The sequence below is a fragment of the Strix aluco genome, chromosome 26 (genome assembly GCF_031877795.1).
Source record: "Strix aluco isolate bStrAlu1 chromosome 26, bStrAlu1.hap1, whole genome shotgun sequence".
Taxonomy (NCBI): domain Eukaryota; kingdom Metazoa; phylum Chordata; class Aves; order Strigiformes; family Strigidae; genus Strix; species Strix aluco.
In genome coordinates, this window is record NC_133956.1 from 437,216 (window position 1) to 459,731 (window position 22,516).

The 22,516-nt window shown below is 56.2% G+C and overlaps 1 protein-coding gene across 8 annotated transcripts in view; it reads left to right on the forward strand.

Moving 5' to 3' along the window:
* FHL3 (four and a half LIM domains 3) overlaps positions 1-17,485 on the forward strand; it is a 29,763-nt gene extending 12,278 nt beyond the window's left edge. For 3 of the 8 annotated variants that reach the window (XM_074807313.1, XM_074807314.1, XM_074807318.1), the window contains exons 2-6: positions 12,894-13,075; positions 13,155-13,329; positions 13,936-14,105; positions 14,273-14,459; positions 15,575-17,485. In XM_074807313.1, the coding sequence (XP_074663414.1) occupies positions 12,920-13,075; positions 13,155-13,329; positions 13,936-14,105; positions 14,273-14,459; positions 15,575-15,726 (840 nt within the window). In that variant the 5' untranslated portion in view covers positions 12,894-12,919 and the 3' untranslated portion in view covers positions 15,727-17,485. Of the gene's footprint in view, positions 1-695; positions 822-1,293; positions 1,316-11,796; positions 11,817-12,890; positions 13,076-13,154; positions 13,330-13,935; positions 14,106-14,272; positions 14,460-15,574 lie in introns of those variants that run through there. The other 5 variants (XM_074807317.1, XM_074807319.1, XM_074807315.1 and 2 more) reach the window with 5 other exon arrangements.
* The last annotated feature ends 5,031 nt before the right edge of the window (positions 17,486-22,516 follow it).

The window sequence follows — 22,516 nt, forward strand, 5'->3', positions numbered from 1 at the left end:
AGACCCGTGGAAACTGAGCGCTCTTGCATTTATGGTCTTGCACTGGATCATCATATCTATTTGCATTATTTGCAGTAGGGAGTCAGGGAGCTAAACTGCTTTTCAAGTAAAGAAACTAATCTTTAGTTTGTGTCCTTAAATGCGGATCAGTTATTCTCATCTGCTTCTTTTCTCAGCAATGGGAAATTTCAAATAGGAAAGTCAGCATTTAAATTTTAAGACATTTCAGTGGCTACCTTTAACTCAGTGAACACTTTGTATGAAGAAAATTGCTGCAGTGCCTAACTCAGAGGGTTCTGGAATATGTAGAGTAAAAGTGGTACTTACTAAAGAGTCATTAATAGCAAAACATACACAGTGTGTTGCATGTAACTCGGCCAAGAGAAGTTTTATTTCTAGTATTTCTCAACCCTATGCAAACATCGTGTAACTCACAGGAAGATTAAATCTGGCCCATCGGGCTTGTTTAGAAGTGTTGGATGTGTTGCTTTTGGAGAGCCCAAAGAGCTGTGTGTGGAAAATCACAAATTCACTTCAGGCTGGTGGAGGTGTTAGACCGTATGCACAGACCGTATCACGCTGCGTGCTCTGTCAAACAGTGACTCAACCAAAGAGTGGTGAAGTAAGTGCTCTCGGATCCTTGATAGCTTTGAGTGTTAATTTTAGAAGACACAGAGCAGAACTTTGAATAAGAGTGGAAGAGGGCAGTCCAGAGATTTTCAATGGCCGGGCCCCGAGTAGATCATGCTGTTGGAGTAACGCTGGCCCTTTACAGTGGAAATCAATGAGTCCTGCTGCTCACCTCATTAGCACCTGACTTGGTAAATCCGGCTAATTATGATGTTCATTAGCTTCTCTTTCTGTTAGGAGTTTTGCTTGTTACATTTTGGGTTTTTTTCTGTCATTGTGATATTGAGAAATAGGAAGGGTTTGGAAGTGAAATATATCTACACAAAATTGGAGTCAGAATTCTTATGTGCCTTACGAAAATTTAGAGTAACTTGAATTGTAAGTGTCCGATTCCCAGTCACAAGTAATGACATTTAAACCTCTGTAGGAAATGCAATCCCTGTGCTGATGTCACCCTCTGGTTTATGATGGGACTGCTTTTGTTTCTGGGCAAGCACTCGAGTGTTTTGCTAGTGAAGCGATGATTTACTAGCGAGAGTATCTTGCCGGTCGCACCTGCTTGAACTGTCTGCGGTGTGAGTCACTGGGAGAGCCACGCTCGCGCTGCTGCTTCCAGCGCTGCTGCTTCCAGCGCTGCTGCTGCTGGGACTTGGGTTTACTGGTCCGTCACGTTCAGCAATGCAAGGTAACAGAGAACTGGTCTTGAGTTTTTGTTTCTGGGGGGTTGCCAGTTTGGGACAAATAGCTTGTAAAGAGAGCATTTCTGTTCTGGTCGGTTAGAACAGAGGGAGGGTTATTAGGGCGTTGGTGGTGTCTTGTTGCAGTGAAGCCCATCATCCTCGAGCTGCCTGAGCATGCAAACAGCTTTGGAAAAGTCTTGCAGTCCGTCAGAGAGCAGGTTGCTGTTGCTTCCTTCGGTGAATGGCTGCGGAGCATCTTCTCTGTAGCAAAGAAGTGGGGCACTGCTTCATATCTGCTGCCTCAGGGGCTGAAACATCAGCTCTTCTTAGTCTTTACCTGAAAGTCATCATGAGAGTAGCCTCTGTTAGTTAAAATTTTGACCTTCTGGTTCCTTCTTAATCTGTGACAAATCTGTTTCATGTAGGCTCCCTTGTAAATCTTAGATTTGAATGAGAGAATGAGGTTCTGTAAATGAGCCACAGGCCTGGATCAGGGGCTCTCTAATACCGTTGTTGCTTTTCTGTTCATGTGGGGGTTTTTCTGTAAAGGAGCAGTTTTCCTCTCCTTGTGAGTTTTTAGGCACGGTCAGCACATGTGGGGTGCCATGCTGCCCGCCAGCAGCGTGGTGAGCTGGTCAGAGACAGGCACGGCCCCGGGCAGGGGCATAGCTGTTGGAAACTCAGTGTGTAGCTGCGTGACATAAAGGCATTCATGAATTTTGGGAGCATTTGTGCCCCTCAAAATAGCTGCTTGCACTTAGTCTTTTGGATGTGGCACGGGTTTTCCCTTTCATGGGTACCACCAAAGACTCTCTCCAAGTGTGGCAGCATGGCATGACAGAAGTTGGAAAGCATGTTGCATCTTCCGGATTTCTTTTCAGTGCTTGCAAGGAGTTACTTCTCAGAGATTTTACATAAAATATGTGACAACTGATGGCTTCTGTTGTTTAAAATGTGCAGTACTTAATTCACTTCTAAAAGTGACTCTTTACTTAAGAGTAATTTTTAAAGGAGAAATGCTTTAACAAGGAGACTGGTTTGAAGATAACCGGCTCTGTATAGTAAAAGTAAATGACACCTGATGACCAGATCACCTAGCAGAGAAATCTTCAGCCACAGAAGGGGGAAACTTGTTTCCCTTCCGTGTTGGGCAGGCAGTGATGATGCCCTGTCTGTCCCTGCTCTGTCTCTCGTGGGCTCGGCTGGGCTGTGCTTGCAGAGCCCTACCTTGTTTCAGGAGGGCTGCAGCTGGCACATACAGCATCTCCCCGGTAACAAATTATCTTAGTTTTGTTTCGGACCACAGGCAAGCAGTTCTTGGCATGGTAACCCGAGACAATTTGTCTTTGCCAGGATTCAGCCCTTCCCCAGATTTAGAAGCTGCTCACATGCTGCGGGCTCCAGAGCTGTAATTGCCTTTGCTTGCAAGGGACACCAGCAGCTGTAGAAAGTACTTTAGACTGAGACTGTCCATACCGCTGGTGCAAAGAGCCAGCACAGGTGGAGAGGCCCACAGTCAGTGATCGGGACAGTGGGAGACACGAGCGTCATTGCAGTGTCTCCCCCGTCACCTTCCTGGCTTTCTCTTGACTCTATTGATTTTGCTGATTTTGGGGTGGAGGGCCCCAAAAGGCACAAAACTGCCTTTGGGCACAAATAACCCACAATGTGGGTTACCTTCCTCAGTATGTCTGCTTGTGCGCAACTACAAATGCTCGTGTTTGGGAGACAAAGAATCATATCAGAAAAGGGAATATTTTGACCAAATTTGGTGAAAAAATTCACTTTGCCCTTTAAGTAATAGGCTTGCATTAAATAAAACATATCTGGTTTATATATCTTTTTCTGCTACTGTAAGTCAAAATTGTTTATTAAAAAAAAATTGCAGTTGAGGAGAATTGGCACCAGAGCTGTCAGACTTTCTGGAGAAGACAGTTCACAAGGGGTCGGGCTCAGGCCGCGCAGGTTTGCTTTTCAGCATGTGCGCACAGAAGATGCGCGCTGTGACTGCGTCTGTCCCTGCAGCCTGTCCGCGGGCGCACGTGTGTCCTTGTTCAGAAGCAAGCTTGAAGCAGCCCCTCGACTGCCTTTGTGTGCAAAATAGAGGTATAATCTCATAAATCCCTGTTATTCAGGGACTACAAAAAGCTTTGTAAGCACCAACTTAAATTAGGTATCACCTCAGAAATAAGAATGGCTTCGTCCTCAATTTAAACAAACTAGCTGCCTCTAAGGGAAAGAAAAGTGAAAACTGCAGCATTAAGGCTAGAATTGTAAGAGCACTTTAGGGAAATAGAGCGGAATTCCATTATTTTGCAGTGACATCTATACTGAGATGTACAGACCCCAAGAATTAGCAATAGAGCAGTCAGATTATTTTTTCTGCATATAGGCTGTGATGTCTGTTTGAATTGCAAGATTCTTGTATGCTGAGCAGATCGAAGATGAAGGTAAATTGGCCTCAGTGTGCAGTTAGGCGTTTCCTGTCATGCTTTCATGTTTGAATTCTAGTGTATTGGATATGACCTTTATTTCATGGGGCAGAGAGATTTTGAAACGCTACTGCCAGAGCCCTGGGTTTGTGCAGTTGGGTAAGCAGTTAGGCATTTATATACGGCTGTGGGCCAGCTTTGCTGGGTTACATGGGCATAAATCAATTCCGTCCAAAATTAAACTTTCATTGCTAGATTATAATACAACATGGTTATTCTTTGGGACTCCCTTTTTCTTCCTGTAATAGCCAGGGCATTGTAAAGATCTTGCTGGCTTTCTGCATCTGGAAAGTTTAGGACATCCTAGGCTCTGTGCAACAGTTCTGTCTTTTGAGTTTGGGGCATGGATGCGTTTTCCCATTTGATCTTTGTGGTCACATGTTTGCTTCTGGAGAATACTGACCTCATGCAGGTGCCCTGTACCTCGCTGTAACTGCAATGGTGTGTGGTGTTATGAGGCTGTAGCAAAGAACGAGAAAACGTACACTGCAACAGCAAGCAACGTGCAGCACCTTATCTACCAACTTGTAGTTTCATGTACATGTCTATATACTCTCTTCAGGACTTTCTTGACAAAACCTCATCCATTTATGATCCCTTCTCACCACCTTTACTTGTCCATCAGTTCATGCAGAGAAGGTTCACAGATAAATTATACCACTTCTAAGCAATGGGCATTTCACTGTCCTAGACCTGGCGTGAAACCTGGGCCCTGGAGGCCAGCCACTGCCCATTAATTTGTTTTATATGGTTGATGACTATCTAGGATTTGTTTTGTGTTCTTGCATTGCTGTTTGTTGCCAGTAGACTGATGGTTAATGTATGGTCTGCTCAATATGTCTGAAAGGCTTGTTCAGCCCTGCACAAGCAACGAGTCCTCATTCTTGCCCAATTTTCTAGTTGAAAGAGGAAAACTAAGGGAACTTGTGGATTTGACATTGGCAGACTCTCATGATGCAATTTGTCAAGCACCCACTAGCTGATGGCATTTTTACCAGGGCTGTTGAGGCTGAGACACCACGAGCAGATGGGAGTTGTGTATGTTCCCGTGTTGGGGAAGTAGCGTGAGCTGATGGTGTGGTCCAGCCCTGGCAGCCTCTCTGCAGTGGCACTGAGAGTGCTGCTGCTGGGCTGGTGTGATGCCCACTGGCTGTCCCAAACGAGGAGAGCCTGGAGATGGTGTGTACTCGCTTTCAGCGTGCACTCCAGTGTGTTTGGTGTCACTGTTCCTGTAACTGAGCGTCTCCTTCTGTCTTAACTGGGATGACTAACGTGCTTGAGAGGAGGAGGGAGTGCGAGTCCAGAAAGCAATTGCACGCCTGTTCCTTGCTCCTTTTTAAGAATTGATATGAGCGGCCATTTCCCTGGACTGTGGCTCCTGCTCCTCCGATCACACTGAAGCTCCTGTGATCAGTCACAACGCCCTGAAACTTGGCACCAGCATCTTTCTCCCTATTATGGTCACCCTGGCCATGTGGCAGCTGCTGCCCAGCAGCCAGTTCCGAGCTGCTTGGTGCAGGCTGTTGGCTCCTGCCCATGGCAGGGGAAGGTTCCTGCAACATGGGGCTTGGGCCAGGCTGTCTCTTCTCCCAAGCCTCTTCAGAGACTGGCCAGAATCTCTTCCGGCACATTTTTAAGCCACAGGTTTCTTAATCATCTGGTAAAAGGGACTTCATTTCGCTGGGGAGAAGTTTCTGAGGTGTTCATGTCTTACTCCTCTGCTCTTGGACTTCCTCCCTCAATTAAGTGGTCTGTTTGAATCATGACAGGTCCAAACTGCCCAAATGGTTTCAATTCCCGACTTCCTGTTGAGTGCGCAGAATTTACTTACTTTGTATACATTTTGAGTAAGATTAGGAGCTGATCTCTTGAGCAAACATTTGGTTCTTGAGCAAATGTTCGGTTTTAATGTCAGCAGAATGGCGCAGGCTGCTTGTTCTGAATGTGTCCGAAGAGCTCTGCTGCTGGTAGCTGCGCCCTCGGTCGAGCTGCCCTCTGCAGAGGGAGGGTTTTGTTCAGAACCTGAAATAGTTAATTAACCCTTACAGGTGTTCAGAAATAAATTTTAAACTCTGAAATCATTCCCTCCTTTCTTCCTGGGCAGAGTTTTTCATTTTATGATTGTGTAATAGGGACTCTTAGGCTTCTTTCTCTGGCCCTGGTAGAATTAACTTTCCCTAAAGAAAATAAATCTAGAGCAAGGGCTGAATTGTCTGTTGCCTTTCTCCTTCTCAGCCTGCACGCTGCTGTGCCTCTGTTGGGGTTTTGGAAGGTGGGTAGACACGGGATTGGCATTTCTCACTGGTGGTGTTTGAACAGATCTTCTGTTTCTCTTCCTCCAACCACATATCTTCGTGCTCACTGCCCAGATGCTTCAGCTCACAGCTGGATTCAGGGCACCTGCTCGGATAGAAAGGATGTGAGGAGGAAAGGGACAGAAGTAGCTGAAAACCAAATGCAAAGCAAGGTCTCTGCCACAAGAAATTACAGTTTGAATCTCAGATGGGCAAACCCGCTTGGTTTTCCACTGCAGCATGGAAAATTGGATTTCCCTGCAACTGCGGCCTCATTAAAAAGAGATTCTTTCTTTAAAGGGTAGAGAAGGGACAAAAGTCCCAGTGTGCACAAATACTGGCATAGAGTTTTGTCCCTTTACCTTGTATGGGGATGCTGCCTTGTGAGAGCCTGACTTATTAGCAGCAGGTTTTCCTTTCACATAGGAAAAGTTTTGTTTTGTTTCCTTATCTTAGGAGAAAGAATAAGGAATTTAGTACTAGAGGAAAAAGGTCTATGAACTCACTGGTGTTATGAAACCAGAGCAAAGTTTTGGAGTTCCTTAGGACCCTGAACTTCCCAACAGCCCTGCGCCCCCAATCCTAGGCACAACCGCTCACGGCCCGGGGCTGTGGAGGTTTCTTGCAGACCCAGCTGTGTCTACTGGCGTGGCTGTGAGCACATCAAGGCCAGAACTATTTCCATGTGCAGGTAGCTGACTCTGCGCATGGTCTCGCTAAGGTTTATTGGCCTTCCTGAGGGACCTGGCCAATCATTTATGGTAATTCAAAAATTTGATTTAAACTTTAAAAAATCATTGCTGCTTTCCAGATCCAGCAGGTACTTAGACCAGGCGTCAGTGGTCATTTTCCTCCCAGAATCAGTGTTACTGGTGTTACAAGGAAGCATGAAAGTGAGCCTGGCCTCCTGGAGATGCATCCTGTCACCTCCTCCTCTGTAGAATTATGCTGGTATAGAAAATAAATATTAGCATACCTATTGTGCCATGTCACTAATGTGTAAAGTGATAAAGATGCTTCCTGTCTCAAGCTGTGTGTCAGCTGTTTGAGGAAGAGGGCACCTCTTACTGTATTTACCAGAGTTGGGCTTCGTCTCTATTAGGTCTTCCAGTGCTCTCAAACACTTGTGACCTCCCTCCTCCTCCTCTCCTCTCCTTTGGGCAGGGCTGGGCTCTGCCTACCTGCCCTTAGCAGCACCTTCCTGGAACCCTCTTGCTCCATGCAGGCAGTGCTGCCTGCGAAGGCACCGCTCGCCTTAGGTGTGCCCGCGCCCCTGCCCGTGCTGCCAGGTCCTGGTGTGGGTCCAGCGCGGTGGTGGTGGCCGTGCCCTTCGCCGTCGCTCACCGTGGACCAGGCGCGATGTCTCGGTCATGGCTGTGCTGACAGCTGGGCTCCCTGCAGGGCGCCTCTGGGCAGGCTGTGGGCTCACATCGGGAGAGATTTTCTCACATTGGTGGGACATTTGTGCTTTTAGCACTTAATCTATATGCAGAGCTGTCAGGAGGAGTCCATGTGATGTGGTTTTGCTCTTTGGATGGAGGGCACCTCAGAGATCCCTTCTGAACATTAGGAAACCCTCAATTTGCTGTTCTAAGACTGTATTAAAATCGCGCAATGATCTAGGTCTACCTTGTGATTTGTCAGAGGCTGTAACAGTTTCTCCTTCCTCTCCAAGTTGTGGGCATTTTCAGGAAGCTGCCTACCTTGCTGAGCAAGGGTGACTGACAGCACTTACCTCATTTGAAATGCAGGGTGTTTCCTTACAACTGTGACAGCCATTTTGCTAAATCTGTTGTGTTTGGAGTTGGTCTGCCTGTGCTTGGGGATTTCCCTGCACTGCAGCTTGCTCAGTGGAGCTTGATGTGTGGCCTTGCACCCAGCTGACTCTGAGAACCAGATTTTCCCTTCGTGTTGGAGAAATGGCCTAGAGCATCCTCCCGTTGTGCCGGGGGGGAGCTGCCAGGTGAGGCCCGTGACTGTGCTGATGGTCCCTGCAGGGACTCTGCTCCTCGCTGCGCCAGAGCCCCCCGAGCAGCCCTTCATACTGGAGATCTCCGAGCTGTCGGGGGAGGCGAGGGCCGAAGGCAGTGTGGAGGGGAGGTCTGAGGGCAGGAAGTGACTCAGTGGTGCTGCGAGCAGGCGGGTGAAGGTGTGATGCAACTCCTGAGGGTGCTCGTGCAGGCTGGGTCACCCTGATGAAACGCTCGGCACCTTTGTGGGAAGCTGCCCCCAGCCCTCCCCGAAAGCAGGGTCCGCTTTAACAGCGGGTGGGGACGTTGTTCCCCCTGCACCAGGTCTACAGCTGCGCTCGTGGGTTTGGGTACAGAGAGAGGCAGCAGCGTAAGGAGGTGCGGGAAACCTGTGTGGTGCCCCATGGGGCTGGACCCCCTGGAGAGCCCGGGCCGTGCGCCGTGACCCAGAGCAGAGCCGCGGGAGCGGGGTCAGGAAACGTGGACCGAAAATGTTCCCGGCCTAATGGGGGGGCTGGAGCTGCTCCTCAGCAAGCAGCTGGTTTCCCTTTTAGGGTCAATGGCAGGCAGAAACAATTTCACACAGATTCCAGGACCCATAATGGTTCTGGAAAGCCAACGGGAACAAAAAGCGTTCTTCTCCTCTTCTGACCTTGGAGTGCGTCAAGGACCGTCTTCCAAAGCCTTGTCCCTGGACGGTTTCGTCCTTACATGGGGAACGCTCGCCTGTCCCAGCGTGGTTGAGCTGTCTCTTCTGCGCGTCTCTAGGTGCGAGCTGCCGCTGCGCGAGCTGTGCTCAGGGCAGCCCAGGGAAGACGAGAACAGGCAGGGACCTGACAGACGGTCAGAGGCAGGTCTATTCCTGCGTCCTGGGAAGATTAAGTGTTTCCCTAGGAATAGCCTTATGGGTTGCTCTGGGATCACTTTGTGGAGCAGCTGGTTGTGACCTGACAACGAACAACAAACTGGTGTGAAGTTACACAGGGTTGTAGGTTCACCCTGTACGTGAGACCTCGCGCTGAAGGAGTTCATTGTAGCAGGAATCGTCTCAAAAGGCCAGTTAAACCCTTAAGTGATTGTGTGCAGCAGGAAGCCTGGCCCTGGATGGTCTGTCCTGTCTCCTTTGCATACGAGCTCCCTAGTTTATAGACACTAAAATTAATGTAATAATCTCCTGGGGCTGTTGCTAAGCCATCTGCTGTGTTGCTGCGGACAATGACACGGGGTGGTGTTAGGTGCATGTTACTCTCTAATTAGAAAGTGGGCTCTGCTGTGCGTCCTTGACAAATTGCTGACCTTTCTCATACGTGAAGCTATTCTGAGCTCTGTTCCAGACTGATCAGATTTGCATCCCGGAGCACTCTAAATGTTGTTTGTGAGAGGAGCTCTTGTTCCCAAAGCTGTTTGTTCATGGGCACAGGAGAGGAACTGAACTTCCTTTCCTCCGTGAGCACGACTATATCTGTCAAAGGGAAAGGGTAGGCAGCTGGCAGGCATATATCTGTTGTTTATTTTTGCCCTCAGACAGCCAGCGAAACAGCTGAGAGAAACCCCCCCATCCAGCTCCACTGTCCCCACGTACGAGGGACCTGCCTCAGGAGACCCGGTGCCCCAGGGACCACTGCCAGCTGGTAATGGGCAAGCAAACGCTCCTGTGGTTTCAGGGTAACACCTTGGTTAGTACTTGAAGGCTGTTGGTTCCCTCAGCCTAGCACACAGCTAATGTTTACAGGGTGGTGCAGCCTGCAGAGTGTGAGCACATGCTAATTAGCACGCATAGTGGCTGCCTATATTGCGCCTTCTAAATCTGAGCCTCAATTAAAGGGTTTTTTTAATGCATTTTAAAATGCGTTGAGACTCCACCTTTTTTCTTCATGAATGGAGACAATTTCCAGGTTCCTCATTACAATCACAGTAAGAACTGTGGGCTTTTGTACTGTTTCTTTTACGCTCTTTCTTTTGTCCCACCTTCCTCTTCCCTGTGCACTTGGTCTCTGGCAGTGCCATGTCCTCAGGGGTGAAGATGCAGAGTTTGCTTTGGCGTTGCACAGGGCTTTGACACCGCTGCCCAGCGCTGCGTGTGAGACCAGAACAAAGAGAGCAAACAGCTTATCTAATATAAATAACACTGAGCAAACTTCCTGGGCCTGTTCTTTTTTCTGTGGAAAAGGCAGCATGGAGGCTGTTCTCGGAGCAGTCTCGGCCACGTGATGCTCCCGGGCCTCGCTCCGCTGTCAGTCCGTGCCTCTGCCAGCCCGCCCGGCTGCCGCGGCCCGGGGAGCAGGAGCTGGGCTGGCGCAGCGTGCGACGGCCACGGGCAGACTTTGGGGAGAAGCTACTCAAAGCAGAGGCAAGCGTGGCACGCTGCTTTAGGGGCTTCCTCAGTATATAGTTTTCAGAGGGTTTATGCAGTTTTCACTTCCCCCCTCTGCAGTGTTGCTCAGCGCTGCGGGCTCCCGCCGGTGCTGCCACGGTACCGCCGGTGAGCTGCGGCCAGCACAGGGCTACCTGCGGGTCCTGGTGGGCTCAGCAGGGCCAGCGGCCCCTCGCTACCAGGAGCCTGGGTGACAAACAGCATTTGGGATTGAAATGTTCCTATCCTGTCGCTATTTTTTTCACTCCCCGTTTGGCTCATGGCGACCCCTCAGCCGCCTCAGGGGAGCGGGGCTGGCTCTGCCCATGCCACGGCCCTGAGCTCTTGCTGTGGAGCTGCTGCTCATGGGGTCCCAGGGGTGCCTGTGGGGCCGGGGGTGGTGCAGGCCCGGGGCAGCAGCACCTGCCTCGCGGGGTGTTCAGGGGTGCAAGCGCCCCGGCAGTCCTTGGCTAGGTTTTCCTTCCCTCGTGTTTCCTGGCGTCCTCTGACCCCATGTTACAGGACCACAGAGATAAAGCGCAGCCCGTTGAGCAAACATGGCAGCTCTGGCGGTACCCTGGCTCCCAGGGTAGGAGTGCTCGTTAGAGGCCCTTTTATTACAGACACACCTTGGAAAGTTCCCTTCAGCAGGGCTGGGAGGAGGAGGGTTAGTAATTTGATTTCACTCTTTGCCAGAGAGAAAGGTCCCGGGTGGGTTCAGGGAGCGAAGGCAAGTGGGGTGGCAAAGGAGGAGGCAGTGGCTGAGGAGCGGCCAAGAGCCGCGTGGGGTGCTGGGGGGGGCACAGGAGCTGCTGCCCGGCTGGGCAAGCGCCTCGTGGGGTGCCCGGAGCGGGGGGTGCTGGGGGCCAGCAGTTTGGCGCCCTGGCACCCACCTGGCTCCCCTGTACAAACCTCCCCGAGTGCCTGCCCTGTCTCCAGTAACAGACTGGGAACTGCCCAGCCCGGTGCAGGCAGCAAGTCTGGGGCAGCCGGCTGGGCTCTGGGGCTCGGTGGGCTGGTGGCCCCAAGCCCGCGCTGCTTGCAGGGACGCGCCGTGGAGCCGCAGCCACGCACGCCGGGCTGCCGCGCTGGGGGCATGGGGCGGTCAGCGGGGCAGGCAGCGGCCAGGGCAGCAGCTGGGTAGCGAGAGCGTCTGAAAAGAGACTTTGTTCCCCCTCTGTTGGTCACGTAGCCATGTGGGAACACTAGATTTATTCACCGGCAGGCCTATCGCACATACCAGGCTTGACAACAGCTGGGAGCTCTGTGGCTTGACCAAGAATAGCCCTGGGGAGCTCGCTGCCGTGAGTCAGAGCTGTCTGGATCGGCTCCTGCCCCGGAGGGAGACGGCCGCTGCGGCCGGGGAGCCTGCGAGGAGGGAGGCGCGGAGGCTGGCGGTGAGCTCCTGCCCCATTAAATGCTGAACTGGAGATTGAGCCATAACAGCTCTTTCTGAAGTGGGTGGGTTCTTGAAGAAAACTGCAGCGTGCGGCGCTTTGCAGCTGACGGCTCAGATGTAATTCCATGGGCTTGTCTACACTTGATAGCAACCTGTATTAAAGAAGGGTGTGATTCTGCAAGTGGAAAACTCCATATTTAGGAATAACCAGGTTAAACCAAACAGAAGGAAGATACTCTTCTTCTGGAGTTAGTGCTCCAAAGAAAGCAAAATTGTTCCACAAACCTCTTGTCTGAGAGGAGACAGGGGGCAGCCGGGGATGTCCAATCTGCATGTGAAACCCCAACACCTCTACTGCTTGTAGAGCACCCACCCCCCCAACACTTTCTCCCTGAAGAGTGTTTGTAGTTGGACAACATGTGCAAAACAGCTTGCTGGGACGTGGCTTCACAGCCGGGCACGGTGTGGGGTGCCCGATTTCTGCTTCCCTGGGGAGCAGCTGCTTTAAAGTTCTGGAGAAGTTCCAGAGTCTGGAGCACTGCAGCCCCAGCAGGCTCAGAGGCTGTCGGGAGGAATCTTGCTGGTGGTGCAGGACCGTGCCGGTGGCTGAGCGGGGGTCTCTGCAGCGCGGCCTCAGGGTGGCTGCCTCTGATGTGACAGGGGATGTGCACCCGTGCGGCGTGTGCATGGTCCTGTTTTCGGTGCCAAATCAAAACTTTTCATGCAAAAAAATTCTCTCTTTTGGTCATCCTTTACACATTGCTTCCCAGCAAGGAGGCAGGCAGCGAGAAGCTCAGCTGCCTGCTGACGTGTCTGGGTTACTCTGAGTGGTGCCCCGGTGCTCCGACTGTTTGAACTGGAGCACAAATCTGAAGCACGATTCATCGCAGGCCCCGGGTGTGCGCAGGCTGTTTTGGCAGCACGTACGGCCCCAGAGCAGGTGCGGCAGCTCGGGTCTGCGTCCTGCCCTGATCGCAGCGGTCGCTGGCTGGGCGGGGGACGCGTGGCCCCTGGGGATGGCGGGGCCGTGCAGGGGCATCTCGTGAGTGGCTGCTGACCCAGCATCTCTCAGCAGGCGAGGGAGGCCCTCAGACCGGCACCATGACGGAGTGCTTCGACTGCGACAACTGCAAGGAGTCCCTGTACGGGCGCAAGTACATCCAGATGGACAACGGCCCGTACTGCATCCCCTGCTACGACGCCCACTTTGCCAACACCTGCGACGAGTGCAAAGAGCTGATCGGCCACGACTGCAGAGTGAGTACGGGACCCCGCGGCCAGGCAGGGCGGCTCCTGGGGCGGTCGGTCCCCTCCTCACCTCGGCTGTCCTCCCCAGGAGCTGTACTATGAGGATCGCCATTACCACGAGCACTGCTTTCGTTGCTTCCGCTGTGACCGTTCCCTGGCCGACGAGCCCTTCACCTGCCAAGGCGAGGAGCTGCTGTGCAATGACTGCTACTGCAGCGAGTTCTCCTCCAAATGCATTGCCTGCGAGAAGACAGTCATGCCAGGTAGGAGCGGGCAGGCTCGCGAACGGCAGGTTGTTCCTGGTCCCAGCAGCGTCGGCCGGGGCTGCAGGGTCCAGCACCAGGGCAGCAAGGAAGAGCCGAATTTCTGCTCTCCTGCCTCCCTGGCACTGCCTAGAGTGGGTCGGGCACGTTGCTTGTCTAGCAAGACAGCAGGATCCAGAGCTGTAGTCACCACAGCAGCCCTGTCTGTTCCCCTTTTTCATGGGGAAGGAGCTTGGGAGGAGATAACAAAAGGTTTCCTGGGCATTTTCTGGTGTGTGCTGACGAGAAGGGAAGGAATGACTGAAGGCGTGTGAGCGTCTCTGGAGATGGCCCGAGGCAAAGGAGTGTCTTTGCTTGGCCGTTCTGGCACTGTCTTCAGATGTAGGTTACGACAGGCGTCGGTGCTGGGCGCGTGTTCCCGCAGCCCTCCCCTGGCAGCAGTGGGGTGACCCTGGGGCCTCCCCTCTGCAGCTGCCTGCAGCCCTGTGCTGCCGTGGGTGCACCCCCTGAGCAGCTGGGGGTGCAGCTTGTCCTGCGCAGTCTCCTGTGTCCCCCGTGTGTGCCTGTGCTGCGTCCTCCTGTCACAGCCAACGGCTCTCTCCGCAGGATCCCGTAAGCTGGAGTACAACGGACAAACCTGGCACGAGCACTGCTTCATCTGCAGCAGCTGCCAGCAGCCCATCGGGTCACGATCCTTCATCCCAGACAAGAAGGATTATTACTGTGTCCCCTGTTATGAGAGCAAGTTCGCTCCTCGCTGCACTCGTTGCAAAAAGGTACGTCTGGACGGCCCAGAGCCCCCGCGGTCTCTGCTCCAGGACGTGTTTGCTCCCCGCTCCTGCCTGAGCCCCAGCAGAGAAGGGTTCAGGCGCCGGCGCCCCGGCTTGCCGCTGCGTCCCGTTTCCCCGTGCCCACTGTCACAGCGCGCCCTCTCTCCCCGCAGACCCTGACCAAGGGAGGAGTGACCTACCGCGACGAGCCGTGGCACAAGGAGTGTTTCGTCTGCACAGGCTGCAAGACCCCCCTGGCCGGGCAGCAGTTCACCTCCCAGGACGACAACCCGTACTGCATCAAGTGCTTCGGGAACCTCTATGCCAAGAAGTGCAGCGCCTGCACAAAGCCCATCACAGGTGAGCAGAAGGGCCCTGGTTACGGGGCGCTTTGCGGAGTGGGGCACAGCCCCCCTGCCCTGCTTCCGGACAGGCAGCTGCCCTCTTGAGTGCGTGTGGCCCCAGGGTGCTCCCGCCCACTGCCACCCCGCAGTGCTCAGGTGTCTCCGGGCACTTCAGGCCTCCCCAGGACAATCGCTGGGTGGTGCAAGGTGCCCTCAGGCACATCCCCCACAGAAACAACTGCAGCCGCCTTCTGAGAAACCCCCTGAGAGAGGAGCTCTCTGTGGCAGTGCTCCGAGGGCCACTTGTGACCCTTCCTCTGCACCTTTCAAAGAAGCGACCTGTGCCCCTTGGGAGGAATTCCCTCTGCCCAGGGGAGAAGGCTCCTGAAATGACCCCTCACAGCATGATCTCCTGTCTCCAGCTTGCCTTGTTTGGGACAGGCTCCATGTCCTGAGGAGGGATTGCTGACAGACAGGGAAGGCCAGAGACTTCCAGCCGCAGCTGGAGCAGCAGCTGCTGCAGGGGAGTCCAGGCTAAGGCAGGGGAAGCCGGGGGTCCTCCTCTGCAGAAACCCCTGAGAGGGTCTGGCCTCCTTCCTGTCCTCCCCCTCTGGACCTTTCCCTTTGCCGCTCTGTTTCTTGCTGCTGGGAAGGCAGAAAAAGCCCTGACTCAGCTGGTGACTCAGGGGATGACTCTGGCTGAGGACAGGGCAGCTCCTGGGCACCCCCCTTCCTGTCTGGTCCTTATCAGTTTGTCGCAGTCCCGGGGAGAAGGGGGTCACAGCCCACAAGTCCGGCCGCTGCCAGCGGAGGAAACAAGCTGCCTGCTGTGATACAGCGCTGCGATGGTGCAGCTCCGCTCCCTGCTCCTCTCTGGGGAGAAAATGATGATTCTGGTCTGAGGATCTCAACCCTGCAAAATCTGGTGTGAAATCGTTTTGGTCCTCTCCCCCACCATGAGTGGAGATTCGTGTTTCAGACGTGTTCGATACTGGGGGGTGTTTGGGTGCCGCAGCGCAGCACTGCGTGTGAAGACCTGACTCGGAGATGAACAGGCCAAGACTTGGTCTGCGTGGAGAGCTCATCCCGGTTTCCCCAGGGTTCCAACGCTGCTCTCTGTCCCTCCCACAGGCTTTGGCGGGGGTAAATACGTCTCCTTTGAGGACCGTCACTGGCACCACAATTGCTTTAACTGCGCCCGCTGCAACACCTCGCTGGTCGGGAAAGGCTTCATCCCTGACAACGATGAGATCCTGTGCCGCGACTGCAGCAGCGACCTATGAGCCTCCGAGGACACCGCGGGGCAGGCGCTTTCTCTATTCTTCAGGGCCTTTGTGCCAGACGCCCCGACAACATTTCAGGGGCAGGGCACGAGGCACAGGAGATGGGGGCTGACCCCGAACCGCGGTGTGGTCAGGGGGTTCCTGTGCCCCTCCCTGAAGGCTAGAGTACGCTATGCTATGGCTCTGTGCAGAGTCAAAGCTAAATAAATTTGAAAAAGGAGCTTCAAGACCCCCCCATTATTTACTCTTTCCTTTTGCTTCCTGTCTGACCAGGCACGAGCTGAGCCCAGGGCCCCAGCTGAGCAAAGGGCAGCAGCAGCAGCTTCAGTGTTGGGCTGCTGGATCTGCACGCTGGCAGCACGTGTTTGCTCCCCCTGGCACAGCGCTGGCTCTTCTCTCTTCCCCAAGTGCTTCCCCTGCTCTGTGTGACACAAGGCAGCAGCTCCTGGTCGGTGTGGCCTGGCCCGCGTGGCGGGCGGCTTCGCAGCGCAGCCTGGCCGGTGCGGCTGGCCCGTGGCCACCCGGGCGCGACGGGCATGCTCTGCCCCGTCCGGGAGGTCTGGGGACACCGGGCTGGAGCGTGGCCAGGAGAAGAGCAGGTGTCCTGCCAGAGAGGATCCACCTCCAGATTTCTGTAGCCAGCGGTCCACAGGCCAGGCCCTTTACTCTGCAGAGGTGCTCTCGCTCCATGTGGATGAGCAGCTCAAATCGCTCGCAGGTACGGTGCGTTCTGCCCCCGCCACCTCCCCGCCCTGTTCCCGGCTGCCTGTGCCGCGAGCTCCCGCAGCTGCCTCTGCGTTCCCTGGGCTGGAGCCGGTGGGTCCTGCCGCACTGGTGGTGCCCCCCGGCGTGCACCTGGCTGAGAGCACCGAGGGGTTTATTCCTGCTCCATCCCTCTGACGGGGAGCCCTGGGACGGGGGCACAGGTAATACCGAAGGCCTCCCGTTAATTCGGGGAGGGGAGTGTCACCCACAGGCTGTGGCCATGCTGGGTGGCTGCCGGGGGGTCTGCGGGAGCTCGGAGATTGGCCATGGGGCACTTGGGGTGTCCACGGCCTGATCCTCCCAGGGCTGAGTGTCCCCCACCCCGCCAGGCTGAGAGCGGTGGCTGCCCCCGCCATGCTCGTCCCTCGCTCTGTCCCACATGAGAGGCAAAGCCAAGGTGGCACCTGGGCTGCCCTAGGGAGGGGCTTGGCATCTCCGCATGCCTGCGTTGGCCCTGACTGTGCAGAATAGGACACCTGGAGCCATCCAGACTCGCACGAGGGCTTGAGCCGTCCTTGCCCCGTGGCTGAGCTGGCTCTGGGCCCCCCTACGGCCCCTCTGCGGTGGGGTGCTCGTGCCTGCCTTTTCTCCACCTCCCTTTTGCTTCTGTCTCGCTGGGGCACTTATGCTGACCCTGCTTTCCTGCTTAGACACCCACGTGCTTTTCTGGAAGCATCTTGTGGTTTTTTTTTTTCCTTTTGTACTCTTTCGTTATGAATATCTGTCATTTTGTAACCAACTACAGGATGAAGGGGCTAGCTCCCCCCCCTGCCAGGCTTCACTTAGGAACAGAAAATGTTATGCATGTTGAAGTGTTATTAACTCTGTATGCAGATCCTTGTTGAACTCTCATTTGAAAGCTTTGATGCAGGCAAATCAGAGTTTGTGTGTTTGCTATTCTGAGGAGCTTGGAGCAGTCTCTAGAAGGAAGTGTCCTAAACCTCAGCCTCCTGTGTATTTCCTACGGCTTTATATAATAAACCGTTTTAGTGCCGCTTGCTCTCGTGTGTTTCTCGACCAGCAGGCACGGGGCAGAGCGCTGTCGGTGTCGTGGCTCCGTGCTCAGCCTCGGCCTCGCCCCTGACCCCGCGCTCGGGATGGCCGATCCCCACCGGGCTTCACGCCTCCCCCTCCCCAAACCACTGGCCCAGCATCAGCCGTGCCAGTCCCCTGGGCCTTGGCAGAGGAACAGCAGCTCCCTCTTCCTGCCGTGGAGCTGCGGCGGGTGCCCGGTGCCCAGGCTGCCTGCCTGTCTGTGCCTGCCATCTGTCTGGGCAGGCTCTTCCGCAGGACGGGCCTGAGCAGGGCTCGGCCGGTGCTGGTGCTGCGCGGGGCGATGCCTCCGGGCCAGCCGTTGGGTCGGGCTCGGCAGCAGCCGCGGGAGCTGGTCTGGATCGCTGCGATACCGGGTCGCATCCCACTGTGCAGACACGCTTCCTTCCCCCGTGAGACACGCTCCCCAGTCTGCGCATGCAGGCTCTCGGGAGGAGGTTTGGTGGGGAAGTTGCTGCAGTCTCCAGTCGGGGTAGCAGTGGTCTCCTTCTGGCAGCCTTCCCGGACCGCTGTGTGCTCATTACTCACTTTTATCAGCCGGGGAGCCATTTATTCCCCTAACATCTGAAACTATTTTCCGCAGATTCCTTCACATTTACTAACAGCTGCCACGACTTCCTCTGGGCTTGCCTGCCTGGCCCCAGCGCCCCTCCGTGCCCCCTGCGCCCTGGCTCGGCTCCTGCGGCTGCTGCTCCGGCGGCACGACGGGCACAGCCTGCGGGGCCGGGTGGGACCGCAGCGCCGACTCTGTGCGTGCACCTTCCCGCTTCCTTCAAAGACTCCTGCCCTGGCAGCCAACGGGCTTTTCCAAGTCAGATTTTTGTTGCTGTTGCTGCCCTGTGACCTGGGCAGGGCTCTGGTTTTGCTGCTGCTCGGCCCCAAAGGGTGAGCGAGCGGCTCCAGGCCTGGAGGTTTCCAGCTGAGCCTCTCCTCCAGCAGCAGCACCACAAACCCTTGTTTCTGCAGCGCTGTTTCCAGGGATTAACCACAAAAGGTTTCTGTACAAAGGGCCCCCGGGCTCCTCTTTCAGTCAGCCTCAAGAGCCTCACGTTTTTAGCCAAAAAAGGAAATGACCCAGCTGCACGTAGCACTGGAACATCTGGATTTTATCCCTGTCATGAATGGGTCATGGCTATGCACGGCCCCGTGCCTGATTTACGGGAGGGGGAGGGTGATGTCATGCACAAACATCCCCCAAGACTCCCAGAGTGTGGGTCTAAAACAGTCATGAAAATATTATTAAGCACAGGCGAACGGTGCAGGGGGGAGGGCAGGGCCGGGGCTGCTGCGTGGGGTGAGGCGGGAGCGGGGAAACTTGCTGGGAGTCCAGGGCAGCACTGGGGGTTTAGAAAGAGGCCCCAGCATTACCCAAATGTGCCCGAGCTGTGCTCGCCTGCACCCCCAGCACAGGACCGGGGACTGCGTTTGCAGCCCCCGTGGGCAGAGCTGGGTCCAAGCCGCTGCCTGCACCGGCCCCAGCAAGGTGTCCGAAAGGGCTGCGGGCCCCAGGCCAGGGCGAGGGCAGGGGCGAGAGCAGGGCCCTGCCATGGACTCGCTGGTGCAGCCGCAGGGATGGGGACAGGGACGGGGACACGATGCTCCCCTGGTCCTTGGTGCCTGGAAGCAGCTCCGTGTCACAGCCTGGGGCGCTCAGCGGTGAGGGCGGCAGCTCGCTGCGGGCCAGGCAGCGGTGCCCGTGCAGGGTGTGCGCCAGCCGTGTGCTTCCTGCCCTGGACACGGACACGGCGGCTGCTCCTGGCTCGGGCTCCGCCGCCGGCAGCGGTTTCACTTCCCGGGGTTTTGTTCTCTTTCCAGCCAGTTTCCCCGAGGAGAGCTGAGCTGCCGGTGTGTTGGGTACAGCCTGTGCCGGTGTCCGGGGGCTGATGGGAGATGCAGAGCCGGGAGCGAGCTCTGCCTGCTCCTGCCTGCAGTTGGGCAGGAGGGAAGGGCCGGTTTCAGCTCCCAGCTGCCGTCTGCCCCTTTTCTGGCTGTGGCTGCACAGGTTCAGACAGCGTGTCAGATTCCTGTGCCTTGTCTGAGCTCCCCGAACTGAGCACGAACCTGCCTTGGCTGCCCCTGCGTCCCCCCAGGTGACCGCTCAGGGGGCCACGCTGGGGCCAGGGCGGGGCTGGAGGCTCGGGCTTGGCCCCACAACGGGAACAGGCAGGTCCCAGGGCAGTCGCTGCAGGGCCCAGGGCTGGTGGGAGAGCCAGTGTTAGCTGCCCTTTGTCTCTGGTGTTAGGGTAGGAATGTGGTTACAGCCAGGCTGAACCCCGCAGGCATCCCGTGAATCCCCCCCAGAGGTTGTCCCTTTGTCCCCACCCTGCCAGGGCAGCCCTAGTGAAGGTCCTGGGGAGGTGGGGAAGGAGCTGTAGCTCAGCACAAGTGGGTTTGCCCCCATCATCCCACCTTCCCTTCCTGGAAAAGTGCCATGTCCCTCCCTGGTCTGTCCTGCCACCACGGGCACAAAGGCTGCTGCTATGGCACCGGGCACCGAGGGGGCTGCAGGGGCTGTGCTGCTGCCCGGGATGGAATGGGACCTCCCGGAGCAACCGCCACCCTCCTCATGCCAGTGGCCACACGGCTGGGTGGGACATTGCTAGATTTCAACCCCTTCCCTTTCCAAGGATGAAGTTTCACGCAAAGGGAAATGGAAGAACACTAAGTTCAGAATCTTATCTCCATTTTTATTTTTAGACAGGCATTCATGAGGAAGAAATGACATACTTTGGGGCCGCCTGTAGTGTAAGAGAGTAATTAAAGACAATATTCTTACCTCCAGTATCATTCTCCCCTCAATGAACTGGCTGTTCCCAGGGCAGGATCATGTTTGTCTGCCACAATGAAGCCCAATTTTTTTGTTGTTGCTTTTGGCTTAAAGTAATTTACCATGCATGGTAGAAAAATATGAATAATTTATTTGTGTGCTAAAATCTAATTATAACTTTGCATTTGGCGAAATGGGGGCAAAGCCCTGGCATGATCTCTCCTTGGTGTTTAGGGTGGATCTGAAGAAGGTGATTAAAATCCAAGTGAAAGTGGGAGGTTGCAGCCACGGTTTCCGTGGGCCGACTCTGCCAGGATCGTGTCATTCAAGCGCAGTCACGTTGTTAAAAGCCTGTCAGGAAACAAAAGTCTGCGCTTCCCAGGTACCAAGGGCAAGAGCTCTGACCCATGAGAGACAGCGAGGGCTGCACACCTGATCCTACCTGCTTCCTTCTTCCAGGCGTGTTCCGGTCGTGGAACGCTGCTGACGCCGTCAGCTGAGGCAGCCGCTGGCGTCCCTCTGGCCGCAGGGGCTTGTGCCGCGGTGGGGCCCGGGGCAGCACCCAGGTGACGGGGGCACCCGGCAGGGCCAGGCCTGGGCTCTCTCACCTGCCCCGCGCCCAGCCCTCACCCCACTCCCAGCCGCAGGAGGGGATTTACCAGCCGCGTGCCGTGGACAACAACCGTGTCCGGGCTAAGCGACCGCTGTGAGCGAGGCCCCTCCGTCCCCCTTCCCGGGGCTCCAGAGCTCCCGCAGCAAGAGGAGGTGGAGGTGGCCTGCAGGTAGCTCGGAGCCTGCGCGCCCCTGCCCTGGCTCTCAGCACGCGGCGCGCTGTGGGCTGGAGCCCCGCACTGCCCCCGCGCTGCCCCTGGTGCCCCTGCACTGCCCCCAGTCCCGGGGCAGGCCCTGGACTGAGCAGTCGCTCCCCAACAGCTTGGCCACGGCCCCGCCGCTGCCTGTGGCTGCCTTCTGCTGCCAGAGGGGTCCTGGAGCGCGCGGGGCGAACGTTTACTTGAGCAAGCTCACCGTAATTTTGATAAGGTGATTAAAGCCATGACATTTTCCAAGTCCTTCTCCCTGTTTTCTCTGTCCTCGTTGCCTGCGCTCCGCAGCGGCGCCGCAGCAGAGGGGTGGGTGCGTGCGGGAGGGCGGCTGGCGCTGGATGGCTGGGGCGGGGGGGGGGGGGGGGGGGGCGCATGCCCCGCGCTTGCACGGGGGTACGAGCGAGTTTTGGAGCCGTTGTCCTTGGGGGGACTTCAGGCACGCGTGCGACCAGGCCGGATGCTGCGCTGAGTTTCCAGGACGTGCCGAGGCCGTTCCAGAGCACACACAGTCTGTCTGCGCACACATAACGCCCCAGGGAGAGCCCCGCTGGCAGCTCCGCACTCGTGGGTATCTGCTCAGCCTTCCCCTCCGCCATTCCCCTCTCTCCCACCTTCTGACACCAGCCCAGCCCCTTCCCACCCTCAGGACAGCCCGAGGCTGCTGCCCACCGAGACGGGAATGGTTTCGTGCCGTCTCCTGCCTTCAGCTTTGCCTTCCCCGCTTTGCTGTCGCTTTTTGAGAAAGGTCACGGTGCCTCCAAGGGCCGCTCCTGATCCCAAACCCAGTGCCAGCATCTCGGGGCAGCCTGTGCCACCAAATAGGGCCGGGGCTGGGCAGAGCCGCGGGCAGGGCTCCCGCCTGCAGAACCCCCCGGGGCTGGGGCCGGTCGCTGCCGGGAAGGACCGGCAGGACTCCCGGGAAGGACCGGCAGGACTCCCGGGAAGGACCGGCAGGACTCCCGGCAGGCGGGCAGGGCTGTGCAGCCGCGCCGCTCTCGTGGGCCCCGGGCTCGCCCTCCGCTCCCGGCGGCTCCGAGCCCGGCTGCTCCACCCGGACCAGCACCTCCTCGGTGGCTGCTCCGTGACCTGGGCTAACGGCCTCACGCCACGCGCCGCTCTCCTTCGCTCTGATTTACTGGTCCGGAAGCACAAGCGGTCGCCACGGCGGGCTGCCTGCCCCTCGCCGGGGGTCCCTCGCCAGCCCCTTTTCTCTTCCGACCCCAGACGTGTGTCCCCTCCTGTGTGTCCCCTCCCCAGAGACGGGCCCTGGGCTGGGGGAGGCGGAGGGGCACGGCCCGCACACACCTGCCCGGACGGGGCTCGGGGCTCCGGGCTCGGGGCCAGCGCAGGGCACGGGGTGTGCTGCCAGCGCGGGGCACGG